Below are 11,413 nucleotides of genomic sequence, written 5' to 3'. Positions count from 1 at the left end.
ACCTTGGCCCCACCAGCCCCAATATCGAACTTGACCTGTATCTTCTGATGTTACACCTGTGTACCAAAAATTGTTCAAATCTGTCAAGCCTTTCATCATTTATCGTCTGGAAACCATTTTTCTATTTTTAGTAACAGTGACCTCGACTTTGGCACCACCAGCCCCAATATCGAACTTGACCTGTATCTTCTAATGTTACACCTGTGTACCAAAAATTGTTCAAATCTGTCAAGCCTTTGAGTTATCATCCGGAAACCGTTTTTCTATTTTTAGTAACAGTGACCTTGACCCCACCAGCCCCTATATCGAACTTGACCTATATCTTCTGATGTTACACCTGTGTACCAAAAATTGTTCAAATCTGTCTAGCCTTTCATGAGTTAGCGTCCGGAAACCGTTTTTCTATTTTTAGTAACAATGACCTTGATCTGTATCTTCTGATATTACACCTGTGTACCAAAAAGTGTTCAAATCTGTCAAGCCTTTCATGAGTTATCGTCCAGAAACCGTTTTTCTATTTTTAGCAACAGTGACCTTGGCCCAACCAGCCCCAATATCGAACTTGACATGTATCTTCTGATGTTACACCTGTGTACCAAAATTTTTTCAAATCTGTCTAGCCTTTCATGAGTTATCGTCCGGAAACCATGACAACCGACAGACAAGCTCACTCCTATATACCCCCTCAAACTTCGTTTGTGGGAGTATAATAAGTGTTATCTTGCTTCATTAATTAAGTAGGTTAGATAGTTGGGAAAACATATCTAAAGTTTCAATGCAATACATGATGTGTTAACCGAGATATTGACATAAAGGTGCTTGCATGCAAAACCTTAACCAAGGTGTGACGTCGATGACGCCGCTGAAGCTTAGGCCAGTCGTATGGCTCTCCTAATTCTTCGAATAGTCGAGCTAACAATGAAAAAGTTGTCAAATCAGTCAATCTGTGAGAGTGCAGCTTTAAGGTGGAAGTAATCTCCAACATCAGATTGACCATGCCTTAGTTTCTTCAACCATTTGATTTATTGGTCATTAACAATCTGAAGAATCGGAGACATTAAAGAACACTAAAACATGCATTATATTGCACAAAGAACCCGTCAGACAAGTCAATTATCTCAATAGAATATTGGGAAAGGCACATCTGAAAAACACTCAAGTCATAACTTTATTATCACATGGTTTTGTTACCAATAAAAATATGTTGACAAAGGATAAGATGACATATGACACACTTAAATGAACTGGATGAATAAACAACAGTATTTTATTGTCTATATTCTTGTGCATACGACTCTACATATAGTAAAACAGGTAGTTAAGTTTAAAAATTGTCCTACACCATTTTCCCCTGTAAGCGGAGTTTACTCCACCTCGCCCTCCTCCTCTTCATCAAATTCTCCTTCCTCTTCTGCTGTGGCATCCTGATATTGCTGGTACTCAGACACCAGATCATTCATGTTTGACTCAGCCTCGGTGAACTCCATCTCGTCCATGCCCTCGCCAGTGTACCAATGGAGGAAAGCCTTACGCCGGAACATGCATGTGAACTGCTCGGAGATGCGCTTGAACAGTTCCTGGATGGCTGTGCTGTTGCCGATAAACGTGCCAGACATCTTGAGGCCACGGGGAGGAATGTCACACACAGCAGTCTTCACGTTGTTGGGGATCCATTCAACAAAGTAGCTGCTATTTTTGTTCTGAATGTTCAACATTTGTTCGTCGACCTCTTTCATGGACATGCGTCCACGGAAGATGCAAGCGACAGTCAGGTACCTGCCATGACGCGGGTCACAGGCGGCCATCATGTTCTTGGCGTCAAACATCTGCTGGGTCAGCTCAGGGACAGTGAGTGCTCGGTACTGCTGGCTGCCACGGGAAGTGAGTGGAGCGAATCCGGGCATGAAGAAGTGGAGACGTGGGAATGGTACCATGTTGACGGCCAGTTTACGGAGATCAGCATTCAACTGACCGGGGAAACGGAGACAGGTAGTAACACCAGACATGGTAGCAGAGACGAGATGGTTCAGGTCACCATATGTCGGAGTGGTCAGTTTCAGGGTCCTAAAGCAGATGTCGTACAGAGCCTCGTTGTCGATACAGTAGGTCTCGTCAGTGTTCTCCACCAACTGGTGGACTGACAGGGTTGCATTGTAGGGTTCTACTACAGTGTCTGATACCTGCAAAGGATCAAGTTTTAAAATGTAATACCACAGGCATGGTTTTTAATCTAAACTGACTATGAGCGCTTCGTGTCAGAGTTTGATCTTGTAAATAAGGTGTGACATGAGTGGTGGGTCCATGACAATCATTTAATGAATAATGTTTCTTTTGATTGTTTTCTTGACAATTTGACATAAATGTGTTTGTTGAAAAAAGTTACAAAGTTACAAAATATTTCACTTAATTTTATTTGATTCTTAAACCAATCACTTGTTGACATATATATATATATATATACAAATTATGGAAGTGCAGTCATATATTTTGCAGTTATATGAAGATTTGAAATAAGCAAAGTATACACATGCTTACTTTGGGTGATGGTACAACGGAGAAGGTCAGCATGATTCTGTCGGGGTACTCTTCACGGATCTTGCTGATCATCAGTGTTCCCAAACCGGAGCCAGTGCCACCGCCCAGGGAGTGAGTCAGCTGGAAGCCCTGCAGACAGTCACAGTTCTCTGCCTCCTTACGTACCACATCAAGCACAGAGTCCACAAGCTCAGCGCCCTCCGTGTAGTGACCTTTAGCCCAATTGTTGCCAGCACCGCTCTGTCCGAACACAAAGTTGTCCGGCCGGAAGATCTGACCGAATGGCCCAGAGCGCACAGAGTCCATGGTCCCTGGCTCAAGGTCCACAAGCACTGCACGTGGAACATACTTGCCTCCTGAAATGACATGCTTGCAACTATAAAAATAATAATACCACGATCAACTGTTCTATAGTTTGTGTTTAAAAAACATGTTGAGGATGTAAGTTTTGACAATTGTTATTTCGTAGCTCATTTTGTAAATCTTGAACCTAAATTGAGTATTCCTCTCTAATTCTTATAAGCATTTGTGCGCAAGCTTACAAATAAATGCACTTATTATGCGGTGGGAGCAACTTTTAAAGTGCACAAATCATCTTGAAAAATTCAAATACCAGCTTAGGCCTTAAAAAAAAATACATTTGGTTCGGGTTACCCGACCCTACCTACGGAATAGGCGCCGACCCTACCGTTTTTATAGTCAGTTTGAAAAAAAAATGAAAAACTAAAAAAAAAAAAAAAAAAAAAATTCGTTTTTTTTTTTAATTGCTTTTTAATATTAAGTTTAAACCTTAAATGCTTGTACAGAAGATAGCTTTAACACCATTCTCCAATGATGAAAATTATATTCTTATATAAAACCTAATAAAAAAAATAAATAAAAAAAAATAAAAAGCCTACCTACCCTACCTATTTTTTTTAAGGATGTAACCCTAACCAAACAATTTTTTTTTTTAGGCCTTATCAGCAGTGATGTAAATTACCAGCATCTTGTGAAATATCTAATAACTATTTCTATACAAAAAATAAACCTGATGGCAACAAACATAGGTGCTCAGCTATTCTGTATTTTTACTAACATATTTAATACAACACGCATTAACAAACAGCAGCTTGATTGTTATGATATTCGACCAATATTATTTATGGTTTGCTTAAAATCCATGTAGTTATAAATATAATTGTTTGAGATGTTAATCTTAATATAAATTTATACAATAGCAGCTTTTGGTGCATTTATAGATTCTATAAGACTAAACATGTGTCCCCTGGGAATTTTTAACCAACCATTCTGAGAGGGGCACATTTATTTATTATTTAAGGGGGCTTAAGCATCAACACCAAGTTATCCATTAAGTGCAGGGTAACTTGGTAACTAAACAGGCTCCAACTCTAAAAAAATCTTCAGACTACAACGCTTAAAGAGTCTTATTTTATTTTCCCAAATTACATATTTAAATTGATTTTATAAAACAAGGTGTTTCTGTATTGTTTTCTCTAAAAAACAAAACAATTTAAACAAGAGTGCCAACTGTTGCCCAACACGCCCATCCTATTTATAGGACATCAAGTTAGAGAGCGGACACAGTCACTCCAGAGTCAGAATTTTACCTGTCTTTGATTTCAGTGTTTTTCAGAATGGGGCTAGCAGGGTTGCCCCTGGGCAGTTCGCAAAAAGTTTTTGTTTAACCATCTCAAATTTAATAGTAAAATAATCAAGCAGCTACTACTTAAAATTCACTTATTTATCCAAATTTGAACATGCCCAATTGCCATTTTAACTGTTGATTTGGGCATGCAGTCGGTTATTAGTGAGAACACTATCTGGGTTTTCACAAGTTGACCCTTCTTCTCAAAGATCCAGGGGAGCCTAGTTCTTTTGAGGCCAAATTTCCTACCAAAACTCATTTTACAAGTTGTGTGAAGTTGAAAAGTTGTTCGTAGTGGGCGAACATGACAAAATTACATTATGATTAAGCTTGTTCAAAGAGTCGTATGGACTAGGGCGCATAGAATTGTGAAAATAGCGACCAATTTGAGATTTGACTGTATATTTCAAACAAAGAAAAGAGCCATTAAAATGTCAAACTCTAATTAATTTAACAGAAGAAGACGATGTAAAAATGTACTAGTTGCCTTACTATGAGTTGAATAATCTAAAAAATCAAAGTAGCATTTAAAAGCAGAAATCTTATTTTTCATAGTTTTGAGTACAGAATTAAGAAAACATTCCAATATGAAAATGGATGCATTCAAACTTGGTCGAATAGATATAACATCAAGTGTATGTTGTGTGACCTTAAGTGCTTGAAGCAAAGATCTAGTGTGTTCAACTGTTACAAGTCTCAATTACCATTATTTTATTCAGAAAAATGTTACTAATAATTGATTATTTCCACAATTATGACCAATCATGGTCTTTACTTATTGCAAAACAGTATGTATATTTGTACCATTTCTCCTGAATGATTGCATCCCAATTACTTACTAATAAGTGTGCATTGTTGTATTGTTCATCCAATGCCACATTGTAGCAATTATCAAATTCAACTTTTGGATGAACAAACACAAATTCTAAGTGCTTGGCATGAAAACTTAGCAAGCCCGGAAAGCAACTTACCAGTGCAGGGCTTGCGCTTATTTCAACCAATGTTGCAGATTCTCTCTAGCTGGAGGTTGGAATCCCCATAGTACAGTAGCCGATGGGGTGGATACCGTGCACATCAGAAATTACCACCCAGAACTGCAAAATATGGGATGAGTCTTACGTAAGCAAGCCCTGGTAGCAACTTACCAGTGCAGGGCTTGCGCTAATTTTGACCACTGCTGTAGAAGATGCAATTCTCTCTAGCAGGAGGTTGATTCCCCGCGGTATAGTAGCCAATGGGGTTGGATACAGTGCTCATCAGAAATTACCACCCGGAACTGCAAAATATGGGACGAGTCTCACATAAATACTATGGTCAAATGATAAAAGGAAATACTGACCAGAAGCTTCAGTGAAATAGACGTTGATTCGTTCTAGTTGGAGGTCAGAGTCCCCATGGTAGGAGCCAGTGGGGTCTATACCGTGCTCATCTGAGATCACTTCCCAGAACTAACGAAAAGGTAAAAAATCATTGAAATTTTTTATAATGATCTGGTCAATACATTGACAACTTATACTACAGTCACTCTTGGTTGTTGCACAAAGTGTGTTCTTCTGTTGATGGGGAAAACGGAGAAAACACACTTGTCCCGGCTTGGTGACTACCAACCAAACTCCTAGTCATATGCATACAGGCCAGCAATTCAACCCAGGTCACTTTTAGCCAATTATGAATAAGTGGCAAACCACACAAAACTATCACAAGTTAATCGAATCACTTGACCAGACACATTTGTAATATATTTGAATTATGAAAAACAATTTCAAATCATTAAATATAATAGGGTAAATAACAGATTCTAAGTGAAAGACAGAAAATATTTTTTTCTTTAAATTGTCCAAGCTATATCAAGCTTATTCAAGTCATGCAGATCATCAATATTTTCATTTTGTCCAACATTCCTCAGGCATCACCGGAAGTTACTGTAAATGAACACATGTGACAAATAATATATATTTGTAAGGTGTCTGTAATTCTAAAGAACTTCGAATTGTCCGGAATAAAGCACTTGCCTAGTGTATATTAGTTGAAAGAAACAGAATCTTGAAAAGAACTTGAAAATATGATTAACAATATATTGCGCGAAGCCGCCATTGGTCGCCGCAATTGGTCGTTGATGGTTTGGAAAGAAAGTAAAATATATTAAACATACTCTGGAATAGCTGTAATAAATTCTAACCTTAGCTCCGATCTGGTTTCCACATTGTCCGGCTTGAAGATGAACTATTTCCCTCATTTCGTTTCAAAATGAATTTTGTTTCAAAATATAGAACTACTGAGACTGAGTGCTATTTAGATTATGCCTTTCCCGTTACGATGTGCTCCACTTGAAATCTCGATCAGCGATTGGTTAGCGCAGTCCATGTATCTAGCTGGTACTCACGCGACAAAGATGCGTTACAACAATTGCGCGCGAATACAGGAACCAAACGAAAATTGGGGTCGAGTGCAGATGGAGAGAACTATTTAAATTTTATTTATATAGTCATGCTATTTCGACTAAGCAACAGTTGTTCGTATGTTCTGAATCTTTAATTGTCCGCAATATTTGAGTCATTTTAAACCACAACGCAAAATAGTAAGCGTGGCTTGCCTATACATTTAGTAGACTAGCCCGTTACCGAGTACTGGAATTTTCCTGTTAAATATTTCGTAGCGTAGACAATTAGTCATAGGAAGGCCTACGTGATATTTTGTCTGACACACGTCTATTTTTAGAAATTGGCGTAGAACAGGCTGGGACAGGTGACGCAACGCCTCACCCATTTTGACAAAAACGAATTAACCAAATTAATGAATGTTAAAAAGTACTCAAAATGTTCTTGAATTAGGCCTCATTCAAATAAGCGGATTCAAGGCGCGCGGGAGGGAGGGGGACGGGACTGCATAGAATACACCAATTAGAACACACCAAAACGAGGATTATTTTTTGGACCCTGGTACCCGACCATTAATTACCCGTGGATATACCCGGATAACTGAATATTTCACGCTGCAGAATAAAAAAATAATATTATATACTATCCACCAATACGTACCCGGCCAGCAGGTACCCGTCCAATATATAAAGTATTAAGTAGTTTTTGTTAAATATGTTAACATGTTATTTCACATATTTTAAGCGCATGAAAAATTGTATCCAGTTTTGAATTTAAATTATTTTTGACATGCAAAAATAATCCAGCGTTCTCTGGATTCATTTTTCTTGAAAAACATAAATGTGCATGAAAAACTAAAATTAAATATTCCTAGCCTAAACATGACAATGGCATCACCGGTTATATATATATAATTTGGCTACATAAAGGAACATTTTGAAAGGACCGCACTGTTTATTTTTGTTATAATTCGTCAGCATATACATGATTTATCATAACACTAAAGTTCTGTAAATAATGCACTCTAGAATTTGTACAGCAGTTTTTAAGTCATTACTTTAAGAGTTCGACACGCCTAAGTATTGATCTATTTTAAGAAACTTTTTTATGGAATGAATAACACATTCACTACGCTAACTGGGATGGCACCTTAAACCAAGACTGCTACGCTCCTGGGAAGATCCAGATTACGAGCGTTAACCCTGTATTGACAAGTTGACCTTGGCATATGTAGCACGGACGGAATCCTTGCTTATTCGTTATTACGTCTCAATGTCAGGCAATGTGGTGCAGTTATAAAGTAGTCGAGGTTGATCTCCGCATAATTACATTCTCGTGTCTTTCATTGTATCCCAGACATTTCCATTTCTTAGATCATTAAAAAAGAAGAGGTGTGTTCACTGACTGTCAGTTACGTTGACAGGACACACCCGGCTATGACCACGCCCCCCCCCCCCCCGAAAAAAAAGAAAAGACAAAAGAAACAGAAATGAAAGACCAAAATGGATGCCTTTGAGGCAGTTTTAAGATTATGACCATTCAAAGTGTGGGGATAGTAGGTACAGTTTTTAATCATGTGCAGAGGATGACCGATCTCCTGGTCACCTCTAACCTAAATGTCAAGTATGAGGACCATGGGTGCAAGCATGATTTTTGCTTTCAAGGTTACTGTGACCTTGACCTTGGCCCGATGAACCGCAATGTCAAGAGGGGTCATCTACTGGTCAGGCCCAACCTCCAAGTCAAGTTTGATGATCATAGATTCAGTCATTGTATAGATATCAATGAGAGAAGATTTGTTAACTTTTTTGTGTTAAAGGTTACTGTGACCTTGACCTTGGCCCGATGAACCGCAATGTCAAGAGGGGTCATCCACTGGTCAGGCCCAACCTCCATGTCAAGTATGAGGGCCATGGGTGCAGGCATTGCCAAGTTATCACTCGGACAACCTTTTACCATTCAAGGTCACTGTGACCTTGACCTTTGGCCCGATGACCCCCAAAACAATAGGGGTCATCTTCTGGTCAGGCCCAACTTCCATATCAAGATTGATGACCATAGGTCTAGGCATTGTTGAGTTATCACTCGGACAAGCTTTTCAATTATTTTACCATTAAAGGTCACTGTGACCTTGACCTTTGACCCCATGAGCCCTAATATCAATAGGGGTCATCAACTGGTCAGGCCCAACCTTCATGTTAAGTTTGATGACCATACGTCCAGGAATTGTTGAGTTATCACTTGGACAAGCTTTGATCTACCGACGGACCGACCGACCGACCGACCGACCTACCGACCGACCTACCGACCGGCATGTGCAAAGCAATATACCCCTCTTCTTCGCAGGGGTGGGGGGGGGGGGGGGTGGGGGTTGAATAATTAAATACAACCTAAGTCACCCTATCTAACAAGTGTATAACACAATACCTGAAAAAAATCAAGTGCATTTTAGTTAAATGCAAGTGTTACTATATTTTAAACACACAATTGATTCAATTACAAATATCAGTGTGTGGTATTTATTTGATTTTATATATTCCACCCATAGAAGTCAATGTGAAATGAACTATTTTATGACTACCAAGTAACTCAGATAACAATACGCAAGTCAATCACCTACAACTAAGCTCACTAAATAAGTTCACAAATCAACTACATATATACACAAGGAACGTCATAGCTGGGATGAGTAGGTCAAAATGATCTACAATATAAACACAGTGTATAAAGTGTAATGATGAAATACCAATGTAGTAAACAGTAACGCTACAGAGCTGGAGAAGTAAACAGTGCAATACACTTAACCTAGAAAACCGACAGCAACTTATATTCACGATCCGCAAATAAAATGTGTACTGTATAATGGACACAGCTGTTATCTGAAAATGTAGACACATGCTGCTTCTAAACTGAAAAGCGCAAATTGTACGGTGGCCAAATTTTAGGACAGTTGGTGATAAGTGGTTAGAGAGCGGACACTGTAAAAACAGTTTTTTTTGCCAATTTAAGAGTCATTACTCTGGAGTGATTGAGAATACATGGCAGTCTATCGAACCTGACCAAGATATTCTATCCATACACATTCCGACCAAAATTGATGATGATTGGAAAAAGGTTTCTAAAGTAATTGATCGAACAAGATCGATTTTAGGTAATTTATATAATTAAAGAGCAATTACTATTGAGTTTCTCAAGGGATAAGTCTGGTGAACAAACTTCTCAAAGATATTATTCCCATACACATTCTGACTAAAGTTGGTTTTGATTAGACAAAGGCTTTTTAACTTATTGATCGGACAGTACCAATTTTAGGTACTTTTTATAATTAAAGGGCGATAACTCTCGAATCACTCAAGCGATACAGCTAGTTATCAAACGTGTTCGAGATATTATGCAAATACGCATTATGACCAAATTTAGTGATGACTGGACAAATGATTCTTAAGCTATTAATCGGACAATATCAATTTGGGGTAATTTCTATAATTAAAGGGCGATTACTCGCGATTGACTCAAGTGATATGGCTGGTTATCGAGCTTATTCGAGATATTATACCGACACACATTCTGACCAAAATTGGTGATAATTGGACAAAGGCTTCAAAAGTTATTGAATGGACAATACCAATTTTGGTGTTTTCTAAATTTTAAGGGCAATAACTCTTGAGTGACGTGAGTGATATGGCTGCTTTTCTTGATCTTGTCCGAGATATCATACCCATACACAATCTGACTAAATCTGGTGATGATTGGATTAAGGCTTCAACAGTTATTGATCGGACAAGACCGATTGGAGGTTATTTCTATAGTTAAAGGGCGATTACTCTCGAGAGACTACAGCGATATGGCTGGTTATCGATTTTGTGCGAGATATAAGGCCATTACACATTCTGGCCAGATTTGGTGGTGTTTGGACAAAGCCCTCTTAAGTTATTGAGCGGACAAGACCAATTTTAGGTTATTAATACATTTAAAGGGTGATAACTCTCGAGTATCTTCAGCGATATGGCGCGTTATCGAACTTGGTCAAGATATTCTGACCAAATTTGGTGATTTAAAAAAACAACGGGCGTTTACAAGCGTATGACGAGCTGTCACAGTAAGTGACGAATGCCCCAAAGAGTCATATCCAGTTCAATATAGTAGGCAATAACTAATATGCCTACATTCAGGAAGAGCTACCATAAAATATTTTTATGCCGGCCTCATGATGGTTGACATTAAGTGTGAAGGAGTGATGCAGTGAGAGGTAGGGACAATATATATGTCGGTTAAAAAAAAGTAACAGCCCTCACACGACCAATTATACTCTTATCTATTTGGATATACATGTATGCAGTATAACATAGAATACACTCTTAAAGTGTGACCGTGAACTTTGAAGTAGGGTCATGGGTCTTGAACGAGACACGTCGCCTTTATGTACCGAACACATGTGCTAATTTATTTCAAACTCCTCCGTGCATGACAAAGTTACAGCCTGGACACGGATACTCTATGTATGTGCATATATGCAGCACTCCATAACAAATAAGTGTGACCTTGAACTTTGAAGTTACTGACTATACTACGCATTCTATAATGATTAAAATATAAGTGTGACCTTGAACTTTGAGGAAGGGACTTTGGTTCAGGCGACACATCGTCATTATGTACCGAACACAAGTTATTTTAAAACCTCTCCCTGAATGACGAAGTTACAGCCCGGACACGGAAAACCTGACGGACGCACGGACAAACTGACGGTGCGACCTTAGTGGTATACACATGAATATATTCAATTAACTGGAATGGTAAATGACACCGGGTGAAAAGTATGTACTCTGCCAAGAAAATGTGTTAAGCAGAAATA

At 38.5% G+C, this 11,413-nt stretch overlaps 1 protein-coding gene across 3 annotated transcripts; it reads right to left on the bottom strand.

The window, feature by feature from the left end:
- Positions 1 to 1,155: 1,155 nt before the first annotated feature.
- On the bottom strand, positions 1,156 to 6,521 carry LOC128243356 (tubulin beta chain-like). 3 transcript variants are annotated; one of them, XM_052961086.1, is made up of 4 exons: positions 6,363 to 6,521; positions 5,523 to 5,631; positions 2,536 to 2,891; positions 1,156 to 2,180 (listed from the first exon to the last, which is right to left on the bottom strand). In XM_052961086.1, the coding sequence occupies exons 1-4, from the start codon at positions 6,417 to 6,419 to the stop codon at positions 1,365 to 1,367; spliced, it is 1,338 nt and encodes a 445-aa protein (XP_052817046.1). In that variant the 5' UTR covers positions 6,420 to 6,521; the 3' UTR covers positions 1,156 to 1,364. The 3 variants fall into 3 exon arrangements, with proteins under 3 accessions (XP_052817046.1, XP_052817047.1, XP_052817048.1); XM_052961087.1 differs by lacking the exon at positions 5,523 to 5,631 and adding an exon at positions 5,329 to 5,459 and having other exon boundaries at positions 6,363 to 6,509; XM_052961088.1 differs by lacking the exons at positions 5,523 to 5,631; positions 6,363 to 6,521 and adding an exon at positions 5,155 to 5,306.
- Between the last annotated feature and the right edge of the window lie 4,892 nt (positions 6,522 to 11,413).

The sequence above is a fragment of the Mya arenaria genome, chromosome 8 (assembly GCF_026914265.1).
Source record: "Mya arenaria isolate MELC-2E11 chromosome 8, ASM2691426v1".
In the NCBI taxonomy this organism is placed as follows: domain Eukaryota; kingdom Metazoa; phylum Mollusca; class Bivalvia; order Myida; family Myidae; genus Mya; species Mya arenaria.
This window is presented reverse-complemented; position numbering and strand designations above follow the sequence as displayed.

What these genes read in the sequence shown, in the direction of transcription:
- LOC128243356 (XM_052961086.1), bottom strand. Translation starts at nt 6,419, where the DNA reads ATGAGGGAAATAGTTCATCTTCAAGCCGGACAATGTGGAAACCAGATC. An exon ending in CTATTTCACTGAAGCTTCTG is followed by an intron (nt 2,892 to 5,522) that starts GTCAGTATTTCC and finishes ATGTCATTTCAG; the next exon opens with GAGGCAAGTATGTTCCACGT. An exon ending in CCGTTGTACCATCACCCAAA is followed by an intron (nt 2,181 to 2,535) that starts GTAAGCATGTGT and finishes GATCCTTTGCAG; the next exon opens with GTATCAGACACTGTAGTAGA.